At 35.5% G+C, this 26,980-nt stretch overlaps 1 protein-coding gene across 1 annotated transcript in view; it reads right to left on the bottom strand.

The window, feature by feature from the left end:
• The window catches only part of CSE1L (chromosome segregation 1 like), a 63,008-nt gene that overhangs the window by 11,831 nt on the left and 24,197 nt on the right, over window positions 1-26,980 (bottom strand). Inside the window, 15 exon segments of the mRNA XM_020984170.2 lie at window positions 1,183-1,280; window positions 3,198-3,301; window positions 3,730-3,866; window positions 4,945-5,006; window positions 6,904-6,988; window positions 7,821-8,023; window positions 11,733-11,798; window positions 13,119-13,229; window positions 13,232-13,247; window positions 13,347-13,514; window positions 15,827-15,919; window positions 16,949-17,056; window positions 17,582-17,672; window positions 20,839-20,984; window positions 21,073-21,174. Coding sequence (XP_020839829.1) covers window positions 1,183-1,280; window positions 3,198-3,301; window positions 3,730-3,866; window positions 4,945-5,006; window positions 6,904-6,988; window positions 7,821-8,023; window positions 11,733-11,798; window positions 13,119-13,229; window positions 13,232-13,247; window positions 13,347-13,514; window positions 15,827-15,919; window positions 16,949-17,056; window positions 17,582-17,672; window positions 20,839-20,984; window positions 21,073-21,174 — 1,590 coding nt within the window.

The raw sequence follows: 26,980 nt of genomic DNA, 5'->3' as shown, positions 1-26,980 counted from the left end.
AATCACCCACAGGGACTCTTTGCTCAGCTATTAGAGCCAAGGACTTTGACTGATCTACCTACTCAAGAGAATTAATCAGGAGAAACTCCTAAGAAGAGTGGTCAAAGTCAGACCCATTGATTTTAGGAAATCAACTTTCCAAGGGTGTACCAAAAAGATCAAGTGACTACCTTTCCTATTAGATGGTAACCCTAAATTATGTAATAATGTTTTTCCATACTGTGATATTTTCCTTGTTCAAAGTTTCTATGTTACTTTAAAATGTCTTGTGTTGAGAGATGTCTGAGAACATGAGGGATGATTATGGACATTTCTTTCTTCAAGCCAAACATTTGGATTAGAATAATGAGAAATTTTTTATAAATTATTCCTGGGAGACTTTTCTGTGTCTAAAATGCAGAGTACAGTATTCATATTCTACACAAAAAATTTTTTCGGGATACATAGGAAAGTAATTATATTATCAGTGAATTTTAGAGCAGGAAAAGACATTAAAGATTATTTAGTGACTTCAACTGTTATATCACCCAGTAAAAATTAAACAGCTGAAATACTGAACCATATCTTTTAATGCAGTAGCTAGGAATGGATACAAAAAAAGGTAAACAGTCAACTGTGAAACAATAACTGGTTTTTAATCTATTAAGTTATCCCAAGTACTTAAATATAAATCTAGCAACTGCTTACAAAATGCTTAAGAACTGCTTCTAAAAAGAAGTAAGGAGTAGGACACAGGAGTAAAGGAAGAAAACAGGGAAGAGAAGACAGACTCAGTGACAAATTTTTTTGACAAACTAAGGTCCTCAAGATAGGACTAAAGCCTAAAACACAAGTTTTACTGGGAGCTATTATAGATTTTTTTCTAGCTATAACATCAAATGAAAATACAGTAAATGACAAATTTCCTAAACAAAGATTTGATTACAAAAAGAATTACAGTTTCTAAGGAGTCATTATTCACTAAAATGTCTATTACACGTGGAGTCAGATTTTCCCCAGAGTCCAATGTCACTCCCTGAAAATAACATCAAATTTTGGAAATCTTGTTGGCCAATAGGGTGCCATTTAGCAAAATGATAGTCTGAAAGAAATAACAGCCCTCCTCCCAATGTCTAACTTATGACAACGGAGTATGCAGAGAACCAAAGTGTGATTTATATATCAGAACTGTCTCTCCTTTACCTTACTAACAGCTAACAGCTTCTGTGTAAGCTGTGTGATGAGAGTGGGGATGTATGGAATTATGGCTTCTTGCAGGAGAGAAAAGCTTCTCATAATAGCTGTAAAAGAAAAAGGGAAAAAGAAATCAGGCTTAGTCAAAATTCCAGAACACAACAACAACAGCTTAAGGAAAAAAAGCCTCTGATTCCATTGTGAAATGGAGTTAGGTATTACAATGACCAGAGCACTGGGCCTGGAACAAGAAGAGCTGCGTTTAAATTCGACCTAAGACACTTATTAGCCATGTGACCCTGGGCAAGTTATTTCACTTACATGCCTCATATTCCTCATCTGTAATAAGAGGATAATAACAGCAACTACATCTCAGGGCTGTTATGAGCATCAAATAAAATATGGAATACAGATGTCTGCAAACCTTAAAGTGTGATATAAATGTTGGCTATTATTATGTTCACAAAATTTCAAATATCTATTTTGCATCAGACAACACTTTAAAGTCATACCTCAACATTCATGGGGGTTAAGGGCATAAGATGCCTGTGAATATGAAAAACCACAACTCACTCTAGGCCCCACCCCAAACTTTTACTTTTAACAATTCTGATCATATTTACTTCACACAAAACAAGTAAAACAACACACCGCACCCGTAAAAAGTTAGTTTCTATGTGAGACAGATTAGCATCTCACACACTAAGCTGAGTCTTCCCAGCTGCCTGTGAAGCTGCAGCAACTGCTTCACAGATTGATTTCCTTCTACAAAAATTGCAAGATACCAAGCTCATTTTGAGAAAAGCAGGAGAGGCATTCCCAAGAGAGTGCATAGCCAGTAGTTCTTTAACACACTGAAACTTTTCACAAAAATCTAACTGTTTATTATAAATTTATGTAAATATACTTATGGTAATAAATGTTAAAAGAGTCATAACACACAATATGTATTTATGATTTACTAAAATTTTTCAAAGTTTTCTTTACATACATACCTAGTCAGTAATTTTCCACAGCAAATCTCTAAAAATCTCCATTTAATTATGGATAATCAAACCCCAAATAACCAGAACTGTGAATATGAAACCTGAGAATGTCAAGGGATGACTGTAATTCTCTGTCTCTTACCCTACATAATAAGCCCTCAACAATTTTAGCTGACAATAGTCTTAACTCGTTAGTGCCCCTGGGCTCTTTTAGCAAACCTAAGGCAAAGACTAGGAGAAAAGGAAAGAGGGAACAGCAGAGAAACCTATAAATTTGGGAGCCGCAGAAGGCCTAAAGTGCCACCACTACTACAAGGTGAGTACATCTAGCCTAAAGGATATGGAAGCCTCCACTTGGAGCATCTAGAGAGCCCAAAGAAACACCAACAATCTGAGAAAAAAAGGAAAGATGAGGAAACCTACACAAGACACACAGAACTACATGTGGACCTTGAAGTATCAAACAGTCCACCACTACCAAATTGGTCAGAACCAGATTAAAATGTAACTGGAAAATATTTAACAAAATAAAAACAGATAACAATACATTTTAAAATTAAGTCAACAAGAATCCTGCCTACAGAGATCCTTATGCAAGGATTAGCGCCCATCCCCCCCCATTTCAGTTTGATATCACTGCACTAGGCAAATGTTATGCAAACACTTCACATCTATGTAGAGGACAACCATTTTTGCCAAGGCATAGGAGATATTGAAACTACTTTGTAATAAAAGACAAGGAGTTAGCCACTTCTTCAGGAAAAGTGTACCATTTCTGAAACTGTTATTTTTCCTACAATAATCTTAATTTGTAATTAAAAAGCTATTTTCCTATTACATTTCCTAAACATCTTAGAAATTTTTTTAAACATAGTTTTGGGAAAAAAAACCATAGTTTTGGCATACATACACATTTTTTTGTTGTTTTTTACATATACAGTTTTTAAAGCACATAACTACAATTCTGAGTAATTACTGCTTGGAATTTGAAATTAGATATTTAGTTATGGTCTCAAGGTATGCTAGAGAAATGCTTACCTTTCATTATATACTCATTTTCAGAAGAGCCAGGAAGTGTGAGTGCTTTGAAAAGGTTTGTTAGCAGAATCTCTACAAAGGGTGCGATTTCTGCAGCTGTAATACTATAGATAAACACAATTTCCAATTAATACTAATAACTATTTTTACTATGGATTAACCTAAAGCAAAAATTTTAATCCTAAACTAATTTCTACCACTCTGTAAGCCAATAGGCTATTTCCCGCCAGATGACTTCAGAAAATAATGATGGGACAAACCAAAGCCAAATTAATTAGACAGGCAACTTTTTTCCTCAGAGGTAGGCCTATGGGACATACATACTCAAACCAAATAGCCCCAAAGCCACAAAGAATGTTTTTGAGCATTCACTGTTTTTCCTCTATCTACTCTAAATGGAAAGCGTGAATGGAGTAAGTGAAATGGTTCAAGGGAGGCACAACTTATGACCTTCACTAAGTAGGCTCAGCAAAGCTTCTCCATGTACAACTTCAAACCATAAATGCCACAATTCTGGTGTCAGAAAACTTACAGTATAGTGTTGTTGGATCCTTTCATGGTAAACAGTCTTTCAAGAGCATGAGCTGCATATGTATGAACCACAATACTTTCCGCTTGAAGATGATTGATCAGAAGAGGAATGGAAGCCAAAAGTTGCTCTTTAGGTACCTGAATAATTCAGTAATACGCTTTTCATTCATAATAAAAATATGTACATCTACATAAATAGATATAAATTTTAAAAAAAGATTTTTACTTACATCTGAGAGTTTATTTTAGAAGTTTAAAAGCTATTTTAAAAAACAGACTGAACATGTGATTTCACCAGCAAAGAGAGGTTCTCACCCCAAAGACTTGGGTCCAGAACACCAAAAACAAAAAGCAAACAAACAACAACACCAAAAAAAACACCAACTGACTCCTACAACTGCCTGGGGGCAACTGACTTGCCCAAGGCTGTCCCAAAGCCAGTGTGCTTCAAAGACAGGATCCAACCCAGGCTTTCTGACTCTCTGAAGCATACTACTTTTCAATATGCCAAGCTGTCCAATGATTTGCTACTCTAATTTTTTAAAAGACCAACTAGGAATCTACAGTGGAACAAAACACTTTAAACTCAATACAGAATAATAATCACCTATGACTGGCGAGAATCTTGCAAATACGTGGGCAAATTGTAAAGTGCCAAAATCGGAAAAAGATTATGTTATACTAATAAAAGGAAATTATGAAAAACCAAAGTTTTAAAAAATCTGATGCCAAAGAACTATCAAAAATATATATTCAGTTAAGTCTGTTCAGAAATGATAGACGAATAACATTATTACCTCTCACTGTATACTAAACACTCTAGTTTAAAGACTATTCCTTGCTTAAAAAAATAAAATAAAATCACAGCAGATATTTACACTGACCTTAAAAGTTTTTTGGTGAGAATGAAAAAGTATTCTAAAGGGGTTAGAGCTTGTTAAAGTACCTGAATCACGGGGGAAACAATCTGTTAATGTTAAAAGATTCATAATTGCATTGCTGAAAAAATTAAAACTGCTTTCTAAATAACTCAAAAAAAAAAATAATTAAGGAGAGAGAAAGCCTACATCAAATGTTAGCAAAATATATCTTGTAAAACTTATCATTAAAGGAAAACACATGATAATACTTTAGGTAAATAGGCAAGAAATCTGATATATAAAGCATTAAGAGATTTAGGAGGTAAACAGTGATCGAAAAAGAAAAAACAACTTACTTGATTTCTGAAAATCATGATATATTTGATACCATCAGCTTTAAGTACAGGAAATTCATTCACTAAGAAAGAAAAACAGAACATCGTGGTAACTCAAGTCACAAGCACTAAATCACTGAACAGCAAACCATAAATAAATCATTCCAAAACTTAAGACATCTGGAGGTACAAATTGGTTTTACTTATGCTTTAATTCCTTTTCCAGTCCTTTAGGAAGAGTTAAGAACTACTACAAAAAGATTTTATGTTAATATATGCAGCTCTGCTATAATGCTTGTTTTGAAAACATGAATTTGTTCCACAGCAACTGATATTAGGGAACATTTTAAGCATAATGTGAATTTCAGGCTTTGCTTACACAAAACTTCTTCTAAGAGAAACATCAAGAATGCAGAAAACTGGGGCAGCTAGATGACACAGTGGATAGAGCGCTGGCTCTGGAGTCAGGAGAACATGAGTTCAAATACAGCCTCAGGCACATAACACTCACTAGCTGTGTGAGTCACTTAACCCCACTGCCTAGCAAAATAAATAAATAAAATAAAATGGGTGTGGTTTTTGTTAAAAAAAAAAAAAAAGGAATGCAGAAAACTGCATGACCTCACAATAACTCACTAGCTGTAATCCTTCTGACACCCACTTTCACATGCAAACTTCAGGTCTTTGTCAAGGTAAAGTGCCTTATTTTCTGTATATCTTCTGGTGTAGTAGGAGCTGTGAGCAGAAGACTGGTCTGCTGTTCCCCTTACCTACCTGCAGATAGGAGGGATAGGGAGGGAGCCTACAACTTTGACCTGATTAACTTGCCTGAGACTATGCAAAGCCAGATCAGAACCAGAACTGGGACGAGCAGCAAGCTAAGGCAAAGGACTAGGCCACTTTTTACTGTAGTATCTATGTATTTAACATGTATAAAATTGTGCAACCATTCTTATTATGCTCCAAACTTTTTTTTTTTAATACATCACTGATGAAGTTTTTAAGCATTATGTTTCTAACCGCAGTCTTCCCATAAGCCATGTGTTTTTAATTGTGCAATTAGGCATGGCGTGTTGCCTTTTGGGGAAAGCTCATATCCAGTTAGAGCAGAACTAAGAATTCTAAGTACTTCCCTTGAGGCAAGGTCCTCAGCCAGCCTGGCCACACAATAAGGAAAGGTAACATGTGTAAACAGTCCAAATAAATTTACTGTGGGTTACCCAAAAATCTCATACAAAGGAGCCATAGTACAGCTCTTACCCACAGCTAACCCCCCAAATCCAAGAGTATAAATGCATCCCCCCCCCATGCCCTGCTCTCCAATGACATGGAAATAAGTAACTGAAAGGACTACCATACTAAGGAAGAGTAAATACCTCTAATTTAAAAACTTCCTAATGGAAAAATGCCCCACCAATGGTAGATGTTATGCAGCTAGGTGGTCTAGTAGATAAGAGTATTGAACCAGGACACAAAAGAGCCGAATTCAAATCCTGCCTCAGACATTTAGTAAGTACATGGCCCTGAGGAAGTCACCTACTTCTGTCTGCCTGAAGTTTCCTCATCTGTAAAATGGGTATAATAATAGCACTACTTGCCAAGGTTGTTGTAAGAATCAAATAATATTTGTAACCCTCTTTGCAAAACTTAAAGCACTGTATAAATGCTTACTGTTATTGCTGTCATGTCATATTAGGGTCCAGACAATTACAAGAATTTTATCCTCAATATATAAATCTGAAAAGTATGTTTTTTTAAAGTATAAATGTACTCTATGAAGCAAAAAACAAACAAAAAGAGGCATCTTTCAAAAATCTACAAAAACTAAAAATTTCATTAAACTGTATGGGACCTCCAGACTGATAAAAATCATGGGGTTTTTGGTCTTAAATGATATCTTTTCCATAATCAGATTTAATCTATAGAAATAGAGCCCATAACAAAATGGGGGGGGGGAGAAGTTAACAAAGCTCAACTTACCATTGGCTGATTTCAAATCAGGCTGAATGTGATTCACAAAGAACTCAGTAAGATTTACAAGTTCATTTGCTTGTGTAATTCCATGCTGAAAAAGAAATTTAAATCCAAATGGAATTAAAATCCTATAGAATCTAACCTGCCATAATAGAAATATAGGGGGCTTAACAAATGTGTACTTTAAAAAAAAGACTAGGACTTCAAAACATAAACCAAACATCCCATACAAAGAAGTACCAAGCAGCGCTTGAGAATTACAGCAGAACAGTAAAGAACATGACTGCCTCATAAATCAGTGGAATATGCCACTGAGCAAATATCCATGATATGTTTTAGAAACCAAAAAACTGAGCTCAGGTAACAAATGCGGTAACTAGTAATTATTTTCACCCTCAACAGATATTAGGCCACCCTGTACCACCAGAATTATTCTCTGAGAGAGGTTAAGCTGATAATCATGGCTGTGTAATAACAGAAAGAGTACTGAAATTAGAGTCAGAAGACCTGAATTCAAGTTGCAGCTCTGCTTGTACTACCTTAGTTATTTGTGAGAAAGGTGTTTTGCAAACCTTAGAACACCAAAGAAATGAGTGGTTAAGTGAGGGAGGCAAATAAAGCCAATCTACAATTGCCATGATACTACTATTTCTTGACTGGAAATCACAGCACACCAGAACAGTAATGTATAATATAGGTGATCTAGTCCTTTTTTTAAAAATGAAAAACATGAAGCCAAGAGAAGATCAACAGTTTTATCTCAAGTCACATAGTAAGACACAGCAGAACCAATACTAGAAGGTCTCCTAATTTTCTACCCAGGGTTCCCCTTCACCACACTATTCACCTCTACCCAAACAAGAACGAGGCCAACAAGACTTCCAATAATTCCTTAAAATAAAACCATAAATGAAAGGCATTACTCTTTGCGTCTGAGCTTTCGAAGCTAATGATGTTACTAGATAAATTGCTGCATCTTTGTGTTTCCAGTTGACAGATGGGTTCTTGGCATATTCCTGAAGCATAGAATTGACATAACCAGAGAAGATTCCTGTCACAGGTCCTTCAAAAAACTTGCATAGACCCCGTACTAGATCACAAGCAGCCCTGCGTCTGGTATCAATATCTATAAAATCAAAAAGGGGAAAATGATGACAGGAAAGAGAAAAAAATTAGACAGTAAGTAGTTAAAGACATAAACTACTATACACCAAACAGACAAAATGAACCCAAGATAAAGGAAGATAACTTATGATGGCAAAACAAATAAAAATTAACTATGAAACATAATCTAAGAAGATAATAAAGCTTTTGTAATATCACAAATGAGGCCTATGAAATTATAAGGTATGTGAGTTTTTATGTTGCTGGTGATGCGTTGCATGAAGGAATTTCAGGTTAAAAGCACTAAATTATGAACAAGCTCACACTTAGAGAACACTTTATAATTCACTAAGTACTTTCCTCAAGATAATCTAGGTAAAGCAGGATGGTATCAACCAAAAATGAGGTTCAGGAAGATTAAGTAAAATGTATACAATCATACAGCTAGTAAGTGTGAGTGCCAGAAACGACCTGACCCCACAGACTCCCTCACTATGAGGCTGTGAACAAGCTGTTGAAGACACCATCACACTCCTAGTCACTTGGACTCACAACCTAGGTGTCCTCCTCCACTCTTTACTCTCTTTCAACCCCTATATCCAATCTGTTGCCAAGTCCTCTCATTTCTACCTTCATAACATCCCTAATATATATTCTCTTCTCTCCTCTGACACTGCTACCAGTATGGTGGAGGATCTCATCAGCTCATGCCTGAACTACTGCAACAGAGTGCTGGTTTGTCTCCCTACTTTGTCTCTCCGTTCTCTAGTCCATCTACCATTTAGCTGTCAGAAATTATTTTCCTGTAGCCCATGTCTGATGTGTTACCCTATGCCCCTTATAATCAATCCCAGTGTCTCTGTATTACCTCCAAGATCATATATAAAATGCTATTTAACATTCAAAGCCCTTCATAACCGGCTTCCTCTTATTTTTTTCCAGCACCTAGAAAATCTTCCCAACCTCATCTCCATTCTCCAGCTCTCCCTGGTGTCTTTCAAGTACCAGCTAAAATTCCACCTTCTTCAGGAAGGTTTTTGCTCCCACAATTCCCTTTAATGTTACTACATTCCCTCTGTTGATCATCTCTAATTTATCCTGTATATATTTCATTTGTTCATAATTGTTTGCATGTTGTTTCTATTAGACTGTAAGTTCCTTGAGAGCAAAATGTCTTTTGCATTTTTTTGGTTCCCCAGCACTTAGCAGAGCACATAGTTGGTGCTTTAATAAATGCTTTTTTGGCTAACTATTCATTATAAATCTGACTTAATGCCTTTTTTAAATTAAGAAGATATTTTCATCTTTCTCCCACCCCCAATTAATATGGAAGAACATAAATTCAATAACCTCTAAGATCAGTTCAGTAAGAATTTAAGGGTTATATTACTCTCACCATAACTGGCTCAGAGAGAGAATAACATACACACAATTGGGTACAGAAATCTATCTTACCCTATAGGAAGGAAAAGGGATAAGAGAAGAAGGGAGAGGTAAGAAAAGGAGGAGGAGGTAATAGAAGGGAGGGCAGATTGGAGGAGTCAGTCAAAAGCAAAACACTTCTGAGGAAGCGCAGGGTGAAAGGAGAGAGACAATAGAATAAATAGGGGGGTGTCAAATAGGATGGAAGGAAATACAGTTCTCTGAGTTTTCCCCTTTTCTTCTGATTTTTCTTTCACAATATCACTAATGTGGAAATGTCTAATAGGACTGTACATGTATAGCCTATATCAGATGCATACCATCTTGGGGAGGAGGGAGGACAGAGAGGGAGAGAGAAAAAAATTGGAACTCAAAATTTTATAAAAGCGAATGTTGAAAACTATCTTTACATATAAATGGTAGAAATAAAATACTATTAAGTGAGAGGGAAAAATTTAGGGGTTAAAAGATATATTAACAAGAACTTAAAACTCAATGTTACATATTTATAATAGCCAAGTTTAGCCACAGAAGAAGTGAGAAAACTCATCACCCTCTCTTCAATATATAGGTAGCTAAATATGGGTATGAAATGTTGTATTTGCTGTCAGATGTAATCAATGTGCAAGCTGTTTTTACTGAACTATTTTTTCCTCTTTTAAATCTGTTTATAAAGAATGACTCACATTAAAATAATCTGGTACTGAATAAGAAATAGAGTGGGTTGATCAGTGGAATAGATTACATATATAATATACATAAATAAATAACCATAGTAATCTAGTGTTTGATAAACCCAAGATCCAACCATTACAAGCAGGAATTCACTAGTCAACAAAAACTGCTGGGAAAATTGGAAAGTAGGCATAGATCAACTTCTCACACCATATGTCAAGTCAAAATGCACATGTGCTTTAGATATAAAGGGTGACAGAAGCAAATCAAGGGAGTATGGAAAAAAAAAATTATATGTCAAACTTATAGATAAGGGTAGATTTTATGACCAAACAAGAGACAGAGAAGATCACAGGAGTTAAAACAGATGATTTTTATTACATGAAATTTAAGTTTTTGCAAAAATAAAACCAATGCAGCCAAAATTGGAAGAAGGAAAATAAAGGAAGTTTTTTACAGCAAATTTCTCTGATAAAAGCCTCATTTCTCAAATATATAAGGAACTGAACCAAATTTATAAAAATAAGAGCCACTCCCCAATCGATAAAAAGTCAAAAGGTAAACAAACAGTTCCCATAAAAGGAAATCAAAACCATCAATAACCATATGAAAAAATGCTCAAAATAACTGATAGAGAAACGCAAATTAAAACAGCTGTGAGACACCACTTCACACCTACCAGAAATGACAGATGTTGAAGGGGATGAGAGAAAAATAGATATATTAGTGAACACTGGTAGAGTTGTGAACTGGTCTAGAGAACAATTTGGAACTATGCCGGCATAACCTGCGGGGCCACCAAAAATGCAGCGGGAAATAGCCTCTATTATTTTTCACGGGCTGCCTGAAATCCTTTGGTGTGCCTGCGGGCCACAGGTTGTGCAGGCCTATCTCAGGGGCTATAAAACTTTACACATTTTGACTCAGCAATATCACTACTAGGTCTGTATATTCCAAAGAGGTCAAAAGAAAAAGTAAATGACCTATGTGTACAAAAATATTTATAGCAGCTCTTTATGTGGTAGCAAAGAAATGAAAATTGACGGGATGCCCATCAGTTGGGGAATGGCCAAACAAGCTGTAGCATACGATTGTGATAGAATACTTCTGTGCTAAAAGAAATGAAGAGGTGGAAAGTTTCAGAAAAACCTAGGAAGACTTTTATGAACTGATGGCAAAATAAAGTGAGAACATTATGCACAATGACAATCAACTGTGAAAGACAGCTACCCTGATCAGTATAATGATCCAGGACAATTCCAAAATACGATGAAAAATGCTATCCACCTCCACAGAGATAACTCATGAACTGAGTGCAGACTGAAGCATACTTTTTTTTCACTTTATTTTTCCTTGCCTTTCATTTATTTTGCAGCATGGCTAATATGGAAATACGTTTTGCATGACTTTACCTATATAATGGATATCATATTGCTTGTTTTCTCAATGGGTGGAGGAAGGAAGGGGGGGAGAATATTTGAAGCTCAAAATAAAAAAATGAATGCTAAAAATAAATTTGAGGAAATACTCAAAGATTTGCTGAGAAGGTGGAGGAGAGGTATATTCATAAATAAATGCAATTCAAATAGAGAAATCATCAATCAAAAACAGGATAAGTAAAGATAAAAGATTACCAGATCCTTCCAAATCCCTCCTTATGTACTCTTCAGAATTATCTTCAAAGGCCTCTTCATCAGCAGCTGCAAAGTAACAGTTGATTTGTGAATTGAAACAATTTTACAAGTCATCATACTTTGTTGCTAAGTTCTTTAACTTCAGTTTTATTTCACAGAAACACCAAATTTGCCTCAACTGAGTAGATGGCAATTTTTGTTCACAACCAAACTGCAGATATCATCTGAAATGCGGCTAGTATCAAGTCAATTGAGGTAACAGTTAGACACTGCAGGATCCAGATGACCCAAAGCATGTTTTATAGGACACTTGCTCCCTCCTACCTTCACAAATTTGCTAACTTACTTAACCTATTATATTACATATTAAGCTCCAAGACCCTAGAAGGAAGGATACCTCCTTGGTAAGAGTCTACACAGTAAAAAGCATAATTCAGGCACTCATAATTAAAATCAATATGAAGCAGAAACCAAGTAAGGTTGCAATTTTATATTCTGAAAGAATTTGCTCATTTTACTTCATAAAAGATACAAACAATCCCCAAGATATCAGCAAACCAAATTAAATTGCATAGCACCGTGACACCTAAGTTGACAGGTTAAACAAGGCCTGCACAACACGCGGCCCACCAAAGCATTTCAGGCTGCCCGCAAAAATACGTAGAGGATGTAAAAGAAAGTAAAGACGTAGGGAGTGCAAGGTCCATGCCCCGCTTAACCCACCTGCCACTAGTCACTATTGTGCACGACATATAACTTGGCAGGTGGGCTGCCACTGCACACTCTCTCCTGTTTGTCATGTGACCTGTGACAATCAACTGTCTCTAGTCTGAGAAGAACAATTTCATGATAAATAAAAAATTTAATAAGTGTAATTAATTGATATTAATTGAAATTTCCTTTTCTAAAAAATATGGTTTATTTGCAAAATACTTTAATCATTAATTGTACCTTTACTTGGAAAATGAGATGCTAAAAACCTATCTGCAGCCCAAATAAATTTAGTCAGTTTTAATTTTGGCCCTTATCTACTGCCAAGTTGAACTATCCTATCTTCCCTTAAATCCAATAGCATTATAGAAAAGAATCTTTTCTGTCAACAGTTCTAAGGAAAGGTTTCCAAACTCTCTGAAAACATCAGGACTCACTGTGAAAAACTGCTTTTATTTGAAGGGTCTGAGCCTAGGTTCAATAAAGATTAAGGAAGGAAATAACTGAAAAATCATCACTTTTATTCTCAAACCTAAAAATGTGGACTGAATAAATAAGAGGTACATAAAAAATTTAAAAGAGCACTGATGACTTCATATGAACCCGTTATCTGGTTGTTTTAAAATCAAGACCCCATTTATCCAATAAGCTAGTTGCATAAATGACAATAGTTACCTCTAAATTCCATGTTAGGAACAATGACCTTTTCGCAGATACTTGTGAGCGTATTCTGATCTTCAAAGAGATTCTTATAATGAGGTCTCTCACAAACTGAAGCCAGAAATGAATTGCATTACTTACCAACTAGAACAAAACACAAAAAAGAACACTTAAAAAACATAACTGACCATTGTATTTCTTGAAAAACAAAGTTCTTAACATCTGTTCTGACCATCTACTTACCAAATCATATTTGACTTCTTGGCCTGTTGTTACTAATAAATTCCAGATTGCTGTGACAAATCGCGGCAGGTATGGCTGGAATTCTTCATCATATTTTTGGGCATAGAGTGCAGCGTTATCACAAATTTGGGATTTTAATAACTCCAATAAGCCCGCTTCCTCTTCATCCTCACATAAAAGAAAACTGAAAACTCAAATATACTACCATGAATTTAGAAAACAAAACCAAAGACTATAAAACTCAAGCTACTAAGGATCAAGTTCTCTAAATTGTACTATCCAAAGAATTGGTGTAAAACAGGAGGGTAACCTTCGGCCTCAAGGCCCCACATTCCCCACTCCTAGTGTAAAACATGAAGATTCATTTGTTCAATCAACCATTTAGGGCAGTCAATGATGAAATATTTTCAATTTTACATTTATCTAAAATTACATTGAAGAGATATTGCTGAATTATGCTCTCAGAAGACTCTCTGCTTTAAAGATTCAAATAGAAAATATCTGGAGATTAAAATGAGATAAAATAAGACATTTTACAGAGAACTTGTAAGCTACTGATTCAGCTTTATCAAGTTGCAAGTTATATTTCCTTTTTTTTTTTTTTTTTGCTGAGGCAACTGGGGTTAAGTGACTTGCCCAGGGTCACACAGCAAATTATATTTCTTTAGAATTAGTAATAGGTTGTTAATTAAAGCACATAGCTTGAATGATTTTGTTTAATCAAACATTTGACTGAATTTGATAAAGAAGTTTCTTCATGCTAATGTGAGAACAGCAGTAATGTAAAACCCAAGAATTTGTTGGTATAGTGGGTGATATGGAACTCTTTCCTGAACGAAAAACTTTGAACAGCTGGCTCAGTAAGTCCTGTGGAACTGCCTGAGAACACAGAGGTGAAATGACTTGTCCAGGGTCAAACAGCTCATTAAGTGTCAAAGGGAGGATTTAAACCAGATCTTCCTCATTCCAAGAACAAACCTCTAAGCACATACCAAGTTGCCTCTATTATAAAACTATCACATAATAACCTCCAACATAAATCAATTAATTAACAAATACTGAGAATCTATTGTACATAGTGCACTGTGCAAAGTCTCTATGGGGACAGTAAAATTTATAACCCCTTAAACAGCTTACAGTATAATGGGGAGATAATGCAACAACATGAAATGAGAAACTATGCTACAGTTAAATAACAGAGGATAACAATATGAGAGCATAGAAGGCAGAATGTGATTACCAAATGGGTAGTATAAATAATACTGAGGTTCTAGAGGGGGAAAACAAAATAAAAATTTTTTAAAACTCCGTAAGTTGTTCGTTTTTTTCCAAATTACAGATCAGAAAGTTTTAATTTTCAGATCAGACACTTCTTATGTATTTGATATTTTCCTTCATTTCCAATTTGGAAATAAAATGGTTACTGTACTACTAAAATATCAGTTTTTCAAACAACAAGTTATTTTGTGTATTTCAGAATTTCCACAGTGTGAATAATCAATCAGGCTCACAGGATTTAGAGCCAGAAGTGACTTTAGAAATCATCTAAAATCCAAACCCCTTATTTTATCAATAAGGAAACAAAATCTCTTGAGTGGTAAAATGATTTGTCCAATATCACATCAGTAGTAACACAGTCAAGATTTGAATTCCAGGCCTGACTATATCTCATTAACTTTCTTCAGGCTGTTAAATCAAGCAACAGTAGAACTCAGAGATGTGATGTCCTTGCCAGTGACAGAAGATCAAATCTATCAATCAACAAGTAGCTATTTATTAAGTGTCTACAATAAGTCAAGCACTGGGGATATAATGAAAGAGCACTCTCTGCCCTCAAGGCTTGTAACCTTCTGCTGGGAGACACAATATGTATGTCTATAAATATATACGACATAAACACAAAGTAAATTTTTCTTAGTGAAGAGGGATTTGTAAATTAGTGGACTAAAATCAATTAAGATTATGAAAATTAAAGATAGAATTTATGGTAGAATCAACTGAAATACATTAATATCTGAATTGTCTGAATATTGTCTTATAGTGTCTCATTTACACATGAGTATAAAAGCGCATTTGGGAAAGTGAACTCCAGATATACTTAGTCACCCTTTAAAGCTTTCCAAGTATTTTATATCAAGCCAGTCTCTTAGAAGAAAATCAATAAACAATCACTGAGGAAGGTAAAATAAAAGACAATTAGTATGCTTTATGCACAGCTAGGTAGTAGAGGATAGAGTGCTGGGCCTGAAGTCAGGAAGATTCATCTTCCTGAGTTCAAACCAGACCTCACATACTTACTAGCTGTGTGACCCTGGGCAAGTCACTTCACCCTGTCTGCCTCAGTTTCCTCATCTGTAAAATGAGCTGGATTAGGAAATGGAAAATCACTCTGGTATCTTTGCCAAGAAAACCCCAAATGCAATCAGGAAGAGTCAGACATGACTGAACAATAACAAGAGTATGCTTTACATAATACTTACATCAGTTTGAAGCAGCTTATTATCCAAAGTTAAGAGGTTATGGAAATTATTCATCCATGTTTCCATATTATCTTCAAAAAATTCTGGTAGGTCCTAAAAAGTTAATAGATGGTGGCTGAAGAAATTTTATTAAAGCAAAGCATTATGCTATTTTTATAAGTCCTCCAATTTTTATGTTCCTTAGTTCATACTTAATAAAAAGTCCAAACTCGTTAGCCTGGCATTCAAGGATCCCTAAGATCTGATTTTCCAATCTATCTTTTCTCATACCAAACCCCTGTGAATACTTTATAATCAGGAAACTGTAGTGTTTACAACTCACCTTGCCTTTCTAGTACCATTTTCCACACCTTCTCTGAGCCCTCTGGCACCCCAACAAAGTTAAACAGATTCTGTAGTCTAAGGTCCTGTAGCACTGCTTACCTCTCCATTTATCTTTGTATTAGAGTATTTTGTGTACACAGCACTCGTACAAATTAGAGAGCTGCCACTATGTTTTTTCTTTTATCACTTTCAACATCAAGTACCTTTAATATAAAGTATGTTTCACATATTGAACAATTAATAACAAATGCTAAAATATCTCAAATTAGTGAATTTAACATGATCTTCTCAAATACATATTTCAAAAGAAGAAAAGGTGCAGTGTCTCATATTTTGTACATCAAGGGCAAAAGAGTTGCAGTCTTTCTCTGATGTCTCATTGTGACATGAAGAGAAATACTGAGTGCTTGGGTCTTGAAGGCTATGCTCTGGCAAGTCCTACCAAAACATAAAAACTTACAGTATAGATCCAAGGACAGACTATTATCTGTCTAACTATAGCAGATAAGACTAATCATTTAAAGGTTAGCTATGGAGCAATGAATACTTTGGCCAGAGCAATTAAGCTATCTACTAAAGCAATTTGACTGGGTGAAAGAAGCTTTCAGAGATAAAATTTACAAATTTTTGGCATACAGAAACAGTCTTTCTCATACAGAATTCTGACTACTGAAATAACTAAATGGAAATGGTAAGGAGATACCAAACTTCCTTAGTAAAATAAGATCCAAGTATTTTTATAATATAAAACACTATCTGATAATATCAAAAAGTAGTAAGAATTAAGACTATCCTTACCTGAAAGTTTAAACTGTAGAACAGTTTTGCAATCAAAATTAAAGAAGAAAAAAGAACTTTCAGAGCAGCTGCATCGTTTGCATGGGTGCTGCAGAGTTCAATAGTAGCCTTAAAACAAGAAGTTTAGGTATATAATCAGTAAAGAACACACAGTCTCAGTTACATATTCATTGCCCCACAATGTAAATAAAAGCCTACTTTGTATAATGCAGCCAATTGCCAGACTGGAACTATTCATACCTCTTAACCTAGCCAAAAACCAACATAAAAGTGAATGATCTTCTTATAATACATTGGTTTTTTTAATGAATTAACATCTCTTTTCTATAACTATCTTGTAATCAAACAAAAATCAAATTATACCAGGAAAATGTTTTTAAGTTTAAAAAAAAAAACAACAACCTAGGGGCAGCTAGGAGGTACAGTGGATAGAGCCCAGGCCCTGAAGTGAGGAGGACCCGAGTTTAAATCTGGCCTCAGAAACTTGACACTAGCTGTGTGACCCTTGGGCAAGTCACTTAACCCTACTGCCTAGCAAAAAAATAAACAAACAAAAAAACCCCAAATACTTTTAGTCAAAACAAGCTTTCAAGAAAATTCCATAAATTTTATTTTTTCATTTCTCACCCATACCTTGAAAAGGTTTGTCAAAGGTAGTGCAAAGGCATCCAAAACAAGTTTAATTTCAGTCCATAATTCGTTTGACTTAAATTCATGGCGATATCTAGGAAATAAATAAGTGGCCATTTTACTTAAACTGTTTTTATTAAAGAGCTTAAATTATTTTTAAAATTAATTCATTTTCATTTTTCAACAACCATTTTATATACTTTTGAGTTTTAATTTTTCTACCCCTCCCTCCCCACGACAGCATGCAATCTGATATAGGTTCTACATATACATTCCTATTAAACATATTTTCACATTAGTGATGTTGTAAGGAAAAATTAGGACCAATAGGAGGAACCATAAGAAAGAGGAAACAAAACAAAACAAGAAAAAAAAGAGCAAATACTATGCTTCGATCAGCATTCAAATTCCATAGTTCTTTCTCTGGATGTGGATAGCATTTTCCACATGACACTTCTGGAGTTGTCTTAGATCCTTGCGTTGCTGAGAAGAGCTAAGTCTGTCAAAGTTAGTCATTGCGCAATGTGGCTGTTACTGTGTACAACGTTCTCCTGGATCTGCTCACTTCACTCAGCAAAAGTCCATACACATCTTCCCAGGTTTTTCTGAAGTCTACCTGCTCATCATTTCTTATAGCACAATAGTTTTCCATCCCATTCATATACCACAACTTGTTCAGCCATTCTCCAACTGATGGGCACCCCTTCAATTTCCAATTCTTTGCCACCACAGAAAAAGCTGCTATGGACATTTTTGTACATGTGGGTCCTTTTCCCATTTGTATGATCTCTTTGGAATACAGACCTAGGAGTGAAGAGCTTAAATTCTTATATATTCACATTGTGATCTTTCTAGCACTTGACATTGGTGATCAACCCTTCTCCACATTCTCTCAGATATGGATTTCATGACATAATACCTTCCTACCTATATGACTGTCTCCTTTATTGTTCTTTTTCCTAATGCTGTCTTAGGCTATAATTTTTTTCTTCCTTTTTTTTGATTTTGTTTTGCTATTATTTGCCACACACAAATATGGACTGTTGTACAATAATTACATTGCAGATACTTTAAATACAGGAGACATGGGCAACTAACTTAACCTCTTTGACACTGTTTCCTCATCTGTAAACTGAGGTTGTTGTGAGATTAAACTGAGTTAATGGATATAAAATGTTTTGTATACTTTAAGATCCTATATAAATTTAGTTACTATTACAAAATATGTTAGTAAATATAAGTTATTGTACAGTATCACAGATTTGTACATGTATCATTTTAGATTATAAGCTCCATGAGGGGACAGTCCCATCCTAATTTTTGTCATTTCCTCAGCACTAATGCTTTTTTTGCTTTTGCTTTTCTAAAATTTCATGTTTTCATCATCTCTACTTAGGCATCTGCTAATTAAGAAGTTATATGCTATGTTTCTATAAATCTGATGAGAGACAAATTCTTCTCATTCTTCATAAGTCTGACCAGGGTCATTTATGTTAGGATATCGCAAAATAAAAAAGATTTAATTTAGTATAGAAGTCATTGACGAGTGTCTTGTATTTACTAGGTACTTCAAAAATGGTTTCCAAATGAATCATTTAGAAAATGTTAGCTAGCAAAATATGGGAAAGATTTTATGTATTTATAAGAAAACATATATGATATAGGAGAATTTAGGGAAGGAAATATGTATTTATGGTATGCTAAAACTGAGAAACAGATATATAAACACATGAAAAAAAAAACTTTGCCACAGTAGCTTAGTGTTTGATAAACCCAAAGATTCAAGCTATTAGGACAAGAAATTCACTATTTGACAAAAACTGTTAGGAAAACTGGAAAGCAGTCTAGTAAAAACTAAGTATACACAAACATCTCCACTATATATCAAGAAAAGCTCCAAATGGGTACATGATTTAGAAATAGTGACATCATAAACTAATTAGATAAGAATGGAAAAAATTACCAAATCTATGGATAGGAGAAAAATCTTGAAACAAACAAGAGATACAGAGGCTCACAAGAGGTAAAATGGACAATTTTTATTACATAAAACATAAAACTTTCTGCATAAGCAAAATCAACATAGCTAAAATTAGAAGAAAAGCAGGAAACTGGGAGGGAAAGGATTTGCAGCAGGTTTCTTTAATAAAAGCCACTCCCCAATTGACAAATGATCAAAAGATATGAACAGGCAGATTTCAAAGGAAAAAACTGAAGATATCAATAGTGATATGCAATGTTCCAAATCACTACTGATTAGATAAATAACAAAACAAATCTAACCTACCATCTCATAATCATTGATAAAAAAGAAATATGACAAATGCTGGTGGGGCTGTGAGAAACAAGTACAATAATGCACTGCTGGTGGAACTGAGACTGGTCTAATCACTATGGAAAGCAATTTGCAACTATGCCTAAAAACTACTAAACTGTTTATACCTTCTGACCCAGCAATAACACTAGTAGGTCTATACCCCAAGAGAAAAAGAGAAAAGGCCTATCTACAAAAATATTTATAGCGCAAAGAATTGGAACCTGAAGGGATGCCCATCAATTGGGAGAAAGACTGAACAAGTTATAGTATATGGATATGATAGAACGCTACTCTACTATAAGAAATGATGAGAGGGATGATTTAAGAGAAACCTGGAAAGACTTGCACAAATTGATGCAAAGTGAAGTGAACAGAACCAGGAAAACAATTTAGACAACAACATTTTAAAAGTCAAAAGGCTCTAAAAGGTTTTAGAACTGTAAAAACACAATGATCAACCATAACTCAGAGGAATCACAATGAAACAACCTACCTATCTCCACAGAGATAAGGATCAAGAGTATAGATTAAAGGATATGTTTTTATACACAGCCAAAAAGGAAATCTGTTGTGCTTGACTGTTTATGTTTGTAATGGGTTACTTTTCTTACCTTCTCAATAGGAAAAGTGAGTAAGAGAGAATGGGAGGAAGAGAATTGGACCTGCAAATAAAACTGAATTTCAAAAAATTTGCTTGTTTTATTAAAGAATTAGTAATCGTGCTTTTGATATGATGCCAGTAATCACAAAAATAAAACTGTTTGCAATTCAATAAACATTTCCTATGTACCTACTGTGTACAATTACAAAAGATGTAAGTGTATTTGAAAAGCAAAACTAAATAAGCAACTGGATCCTTTAAAATATTTTAATTCATGCCTTCCGTACACACACACACACACACACACACACACACACACACACACACACACACATCCTGTACCTTTTAAATAATGAATGTGCTGTGCGAAGGACCCCATTGATAACATGGAAGTCTCCACTCTGAAAACGATTAACCATTTCTGTCAGTAAGTCAGGCCATTTTTGAGGAAAATCTTCTCGGCCAATGATACTAATTGCATCACTTAGCTAGAAACAAAAGAAGAAATGATTCAGTTGGGTGAAAGTTTGATAAAACAAGTCTGCAAAGATAATATAACATATGATCCTATATTACCTGTTTCTGAATCTGTTCAGGACTGCTAAGCATCAAGTGCACTATATTCGCTTTAATGGCTATCCGATCTGCTTCACAGATTTTGTTTGGTTCATCCTCAATCTAAAAGTAAAGTACTGATAATTAACATTAAATTATCATATTCTCTTCTTAAGTTCTTGGACAAACTATAATTAAATTTTCTCTTCAAGGTGAAGAAGTTTGAATACCCATTACAACTTCTAGGTTTACCCTCTACCAGCATCATTCAGTAATCACTCTTCCTTTGAGATCCATACAATCCATACCCACCACCTAATCAAAATTCTGGTAGCTGGTATGACTGCCCTCCAGGATATTCTTCTTTCTTCAAGTTCTATACCTAGTTCACACTCTTTTCTCTCCCTTCCAACTCTAGCCCTCATAATAGGGGACTTCCACATGCATAAGGATACTCTCAAACATGCTCACACCTTTCACCAACTTATTCACTTCAAATCTCCTCCTCCATCCTATCTTAGCCACATATAAAGATGCTCATACCCTTGATCTTGCCATCAACCACAAATATATCATGTCCATGTTCATGAACTCTGAAATTCCCCTTTCTCATGACAATTTGTTGTCATTCTATCCCTGTTTCTGCCTTGTAACCCCAAACCCTGTTCTTTGTCTTCACCATAACCTCCAATCCCTGAATCCCTCAGTTCTTTCCCATGCCAACACTTTTCCATTCATTAGCTATACTCTCCTTCCTTCCTCATCCTGATTCCTTGATAAACAAGTTTAATTCCATACTGCCTTCTTCTTGAGTCTCTGATCTCCTTATCGTATTGCCATTCTTGCCCCACCAATCCTCACCCTGGGATCAGATCATTTGCACTATCTGCTGCCTTTGCTTCTACACATTTATGGATAAATGAAGCTACAAAACCATGCAGACTGGATCCACTACAATTTATGTTACATAATCTCAACAGGGCCCTTATTACAGCAAGGCAATCATTTTATATCTTCCTAATTAACTCACAATCCCATCTATCAAATTTTTTCACCCCTCCTCAAATCTTCCAAGGCTCTCCTTCCCCCCATCCTCTCAGCTAAGAACCTTACCTCATATTTTAATGGAAAAAAAATTTGAAGCCATTTGCCTAGAGCTCCCTTTTCTCCCCTCCTCTTCATATCTTTCACCCCTCCCTCACATAATCAAGCAGCCTTTTCACTTGCTCTACAAGCACAAGTTATCTCATTCCTTCCCATCTTTTGTTGGTTCATTTTGTTGGATTGCCCCCTCCATTATCTCCATCCTCCCACTTGTCTTCAATCTCTCCTTGTCTACTGCTGCTTCCCTACAAAAACACCCATGTGTCCCCCATCCTTAAAAATACCTAACTTGATCCATCATCTCTCCTCCCTATTATGATTAAACACCTCACTTAAAAAGGTCATCTACAATAGGTATCTCCACTTCCTCTCCTCAACTCTCTAGTCTGGCTTCTGACCTCATCATTCAACTGAAACTGTACTCTCCAAAATTATCACTGATCTTTTAATTGCAAAATCTAATGATCTTTTCTCAATCCTCATCCTTCTTGGCATTTCTGCCGCTTTTGATACTATCAATCACCCTTGTCTCACTGATAATCTACTTCAAGGTTTTGGTGACACTAACCTCTCCTGGTTTTCCTACCCGTCTGACGCCTCCCTTTCAGTTTCCTTTGCTAGATATTCATCCAGGCCATGCCCACTAAAGGTGGGTACTCCACAAGGCTTTGTTCTCTGTCCTCCTCCCTCTAAACTATTTCACTTGGTGATCTCACTATGCTCATGGTTCTCAGATCCACTTATCTTAGCACCAAACTCATTCCTGACATTTCATATTTCCATTCATCTCAAAATGGATGTCCTATAGCCATCTTAAACGCAACATGTCCAAAACTGAACTTGTGGTTTTTCCCCAAGAAGTCTTCTCCTTTCTGAAATTCTCTATTACTGTTCAGGGCAACATCACTCTCCCAGTCACTTGGGCTCACAACCCAGGCGTTCTTCTCCACTCTTTACTCTCTTTCAACCCCTATATCCAATCTGTTGCCAAGTCCTCTCATTTCTACCTTCACAACATATCTCCTATATAATCTCTTCTCCCTCTGACATTGTTACCACACTGTTGTAGGATCTTATCAGCTCATGCCTATGCTATTACAATAGAGTGCTGGTTGGTATCTCTACCATCTCACCTCAGTGCATTTTATCCTCCATTTGGCTGTAAAATATTCCTAAAGCACACCTTTAACCATTTCACTCAATTCAATAAACTCTGGTGGCTCCCTATCACCTCCAGGATCAAATATAAAATCCTTTATTTGGCACTCAAAAAACTTTCACCTGCCCCTTTCATACCTTTATAGTTTTCTTATACTTTACTTACCCCCACGTACTCTGTGATCTAGTGACTGGTCATTTTCACCTGCTGTTCCCCATGCATGGAATACCGTCCCTCCTCATCACCACTTCGTGGCTGCCCTGGCTTGCTTTAAGTGCCATCTAAAATCCTATCTTGTACAAGAAACTTTTCTCGATCTCTCTTAATTCTAGTACTATCCCCATATCGATTAACTCCAATTTATGCTATGTGTACCTTGTCTGTAAATAGTTATTTTCATGCTGTATCCCCTCATTAGACCATGAGCTCCGGAAGAGTAGAGGGGCAGCTAGGTGGCTCAGCGGATAGAGCACCAGCCCTAGAGCCAGGATCTGAGTTCAAATCTGGCCTCAGACACATAATACTTCCTAGCTGTGTGACTCTGGGCATCACTTAACCCCAACTGCCTCACTAAGGGGGAAAAAAAAAAGAGCAGGACTTGACTTTTGCCTTAACATGGTTCCTGGCACTTAATAAACGCTTACTGACTGACTTTTAACTTGCTAATTTCCTGAGCTACACATCCCAGAAGGGCGTGTCTATAGGGCCTGTCTACCTTTAGCAATAAATAGTACCATGAAAACAATGTTAAGAAAGATGTCACAGTCAGTGTTAGTGCTACAAGAGTAAGATGTTGCTACACATGCTAGAACCCACACAATATGACAACAGTAAGCAAACAGTCAAAGAAAACGACTCCACCAGGACTCAAATAGCAGTTGTAAAACATTCAATTTCATTCTTTGTCATTAATCTGATGTAAATTACAAGTGGGTTTCTTTGGCATTACAGTGGACCTTTAATATAAAGTATTAATAGATTTATCAAGATATTAAAAAGTACAGTATGCTTGCCTGCACATTTACTTGCTTATAAGGTCTGTATCCTTCCTATTTCACCTCACATGTGTGCAACAGTGAAATGAAGACAAAAGTTTAAAAATGTGAAAGAAGTTTCTTCATTTCAAACCAAAATCAAAATCCAAACCAAATTAACGTTTCACTCTCATCCTGATCTAAGGCATCAGACTTTTTATAGGAGAAGCTCTTGGAATTCCAGACCCAAACAGAGCTAGATGACTGGAATGCTATGCAGTGCTAAACACTGGAACAGGGTGAAAAGAAACAAAGTTATCTCTTTAGAACCATAATGTCTCCAAAGGGTATTGAGTTAAATAAGAAAAACAGAGGTTCTGGGGGTAGATTGGTTCTGTTCAGAGAATTTGAAAAGAAGAAATGGGGGGGCAAAAGGAATTCACTAGTGCAGAAAGATGACAAAGAGGGTAGAACTTGATATTCCTCATACTTGGGGTACATGAGAAGAGTATGGACAAAGGGGTGGACAGCAGTGGGCAAATGAACTTTATTCTTATACGAAAAGGACAAAGAAGGATTGAAAACATAATTTGGTAGAGAAATACATCAAATTCAAGAGAAAAACAAGTAGGGGATTCGAAGTGAGAATATGGGGAGAGTAATAATAGCGGGAAGCAAAATAAACTTTCTTTTCCTAAAGTGTTCAAAAAGGCCAAAAAAAATTTTTTTTTAAAGAACCACAGTATACTGTTTGCCTCAGTTTCTTCCAACTGTTAAATGGAGATAAAGATTGTACCTACTTCCCATGGTTGTAATGAGGATCAAATGAATTAATATTTGTAAAATGCTTAGTACAGTCCTTGACACATAGTACGTACTATATAAGCGCTAGTTATTACTGTTATTATTATTATTATTATTATTATTATTATTATTATTATCTTCAATGGATTGTAAACCCCATGAGGGCAAGGAATATGTCATCTTCCATGTTATCATCACTCTTGACTTTCTGATTGTCACTGGACTCTGGTGACTCTGGAGGAGAGAGTGAGGTTGATTTTTTGAAGCTCTGCCTTACTTAAACCCAATTCACTGGAAAGTCAATATATCACCCTCTTGATGTCATTGGTCCTCTTTAAGAACCAAAGGACAATAACAAACAAAACTAAACTGAAACCCAGCCTGACATACAGCAGCCCTTAATAAAAACAAATTAACAAAATAAATAAAATAGATGAATGAATAAAGAAAGAACCAGAGTATAAAGAGTTATCTTAGATTGCCTCAAAGACAAATGGCTGAACAAACTGCAGTATATAATTGCAATATTACCAAACCATGAGAAATGACAAAAAAGACAATTTCAGAAAACCCTAAGTAGTATGAATTGAAATAGAGTAAAGTGAACAGAACAAGCACAGAAATTAATACATGGACAGCAATATTATGAAGAAAAAAACTTTGAAAGACTTTAAGACATCTAATCAATGCAGTGGTCAACCAAACTAATCATGTCCCCAGAGAATCTACGTATGATGAAACATGTTACTACTCCCTGCCAGAGAGCTGATGGACATAAGGAACACAAAGAGACATATGTTTTGGACATGTACATTGTGACATTTCTTTTCCTTGACCATTGTTCACAAAGGCATTTTTTTCTTCCTCTTGTTTTTTAATGTGCTTAAGTACACACACACACACACACACACACACACACACACACACACACACACACACACACACATGCATGTTGCTAATAAGATGACATCTTCTACCTTATTTACTACCTAGAAAACAAGCAGCTTGCCAAATACCTTCTGTAAACAGTAAGTTTGAAGAACTCTTATGTATGGAATAAATCCATTTCTAACATCCAATTAATGTTATCTGCAATATCACTGCTACTATCACTACAAAAAACTTGCTCATTCTTTCTTTACCCCTGACATGGGTAAAAAAATGAAATAAACTTGTTTCATAATTTAAGATTCTGGGATAGTTTTAAAATTTGTAGTCACCAACAACTAAATGTATCTTGAAATTATGAGTATGTTTACACTCTAAAATATATAGGCCAGCTGCCATTATAAAGAATTCCTAGGAATAAGCAAAATTATTTTGCCATTATATAAAAAGCCTTTTCTCTACGATGGGATTTATTCTTCACTTGGTTAGTTTTATCCCATTTATGCATAATCTCATAATTTTAGTCTGAGACACAAAAATAACTCTTACTGTATGTTCGGGCCATTAAATACAGCATTGTTTTCCCTGACAAGGCATCTTTATCACACAATTAAATGTATAAAACGTAATAAGCAACACCTCTAAAAAGAAAAAGGGTCATCAAAACATTTTTTAAAATGAACAGAACACCAGTGGATAGAGCACCAGCCCTGAAGTCAGGAGGCCCTGAGTTCAAATCCGGACTCAGACCAAACACTTGACATGTACTACCTGTGTGACCTTGGGCAAGTCACCTCACTAAAAAAAAAAAAATTTTAAAAAATGAAAAGAACACACGTTTAAGGGGAGAAGAAAAAGAAGGCTTCGAAGACAACGTGCAGAACTTATTATCTACTTAAAAACAAACAGAATAACATCCAAAGAAAGAACTATGGAAGTCGAATCGCTATCACTTATTTTTACCTTCTGTTGAGTTTTGTTTCATCTTTCTGATGGTTCC

Source organism: Phascolarctos cinereus, unplaced genomic scaffold (assembly GCF_003287225.1).
Source record: "Phascolarctos cinereus isolate Bilbo 61053 unplaced genomic scaffold, phaCin_HiC Scaffold_2;HRSCAF=192, whole genome shotgun sequence".
NCBI classification, from domain to species: Eukaryota; Metazoa; Chordata; class Mammalia; order Diprotodontia; family Phascolarctidae; genus Phascolarctos; species Phascolarctos cinereus.
This window is presented reverse-complemented; position numbering and strand designations above follow the sequence as displayed.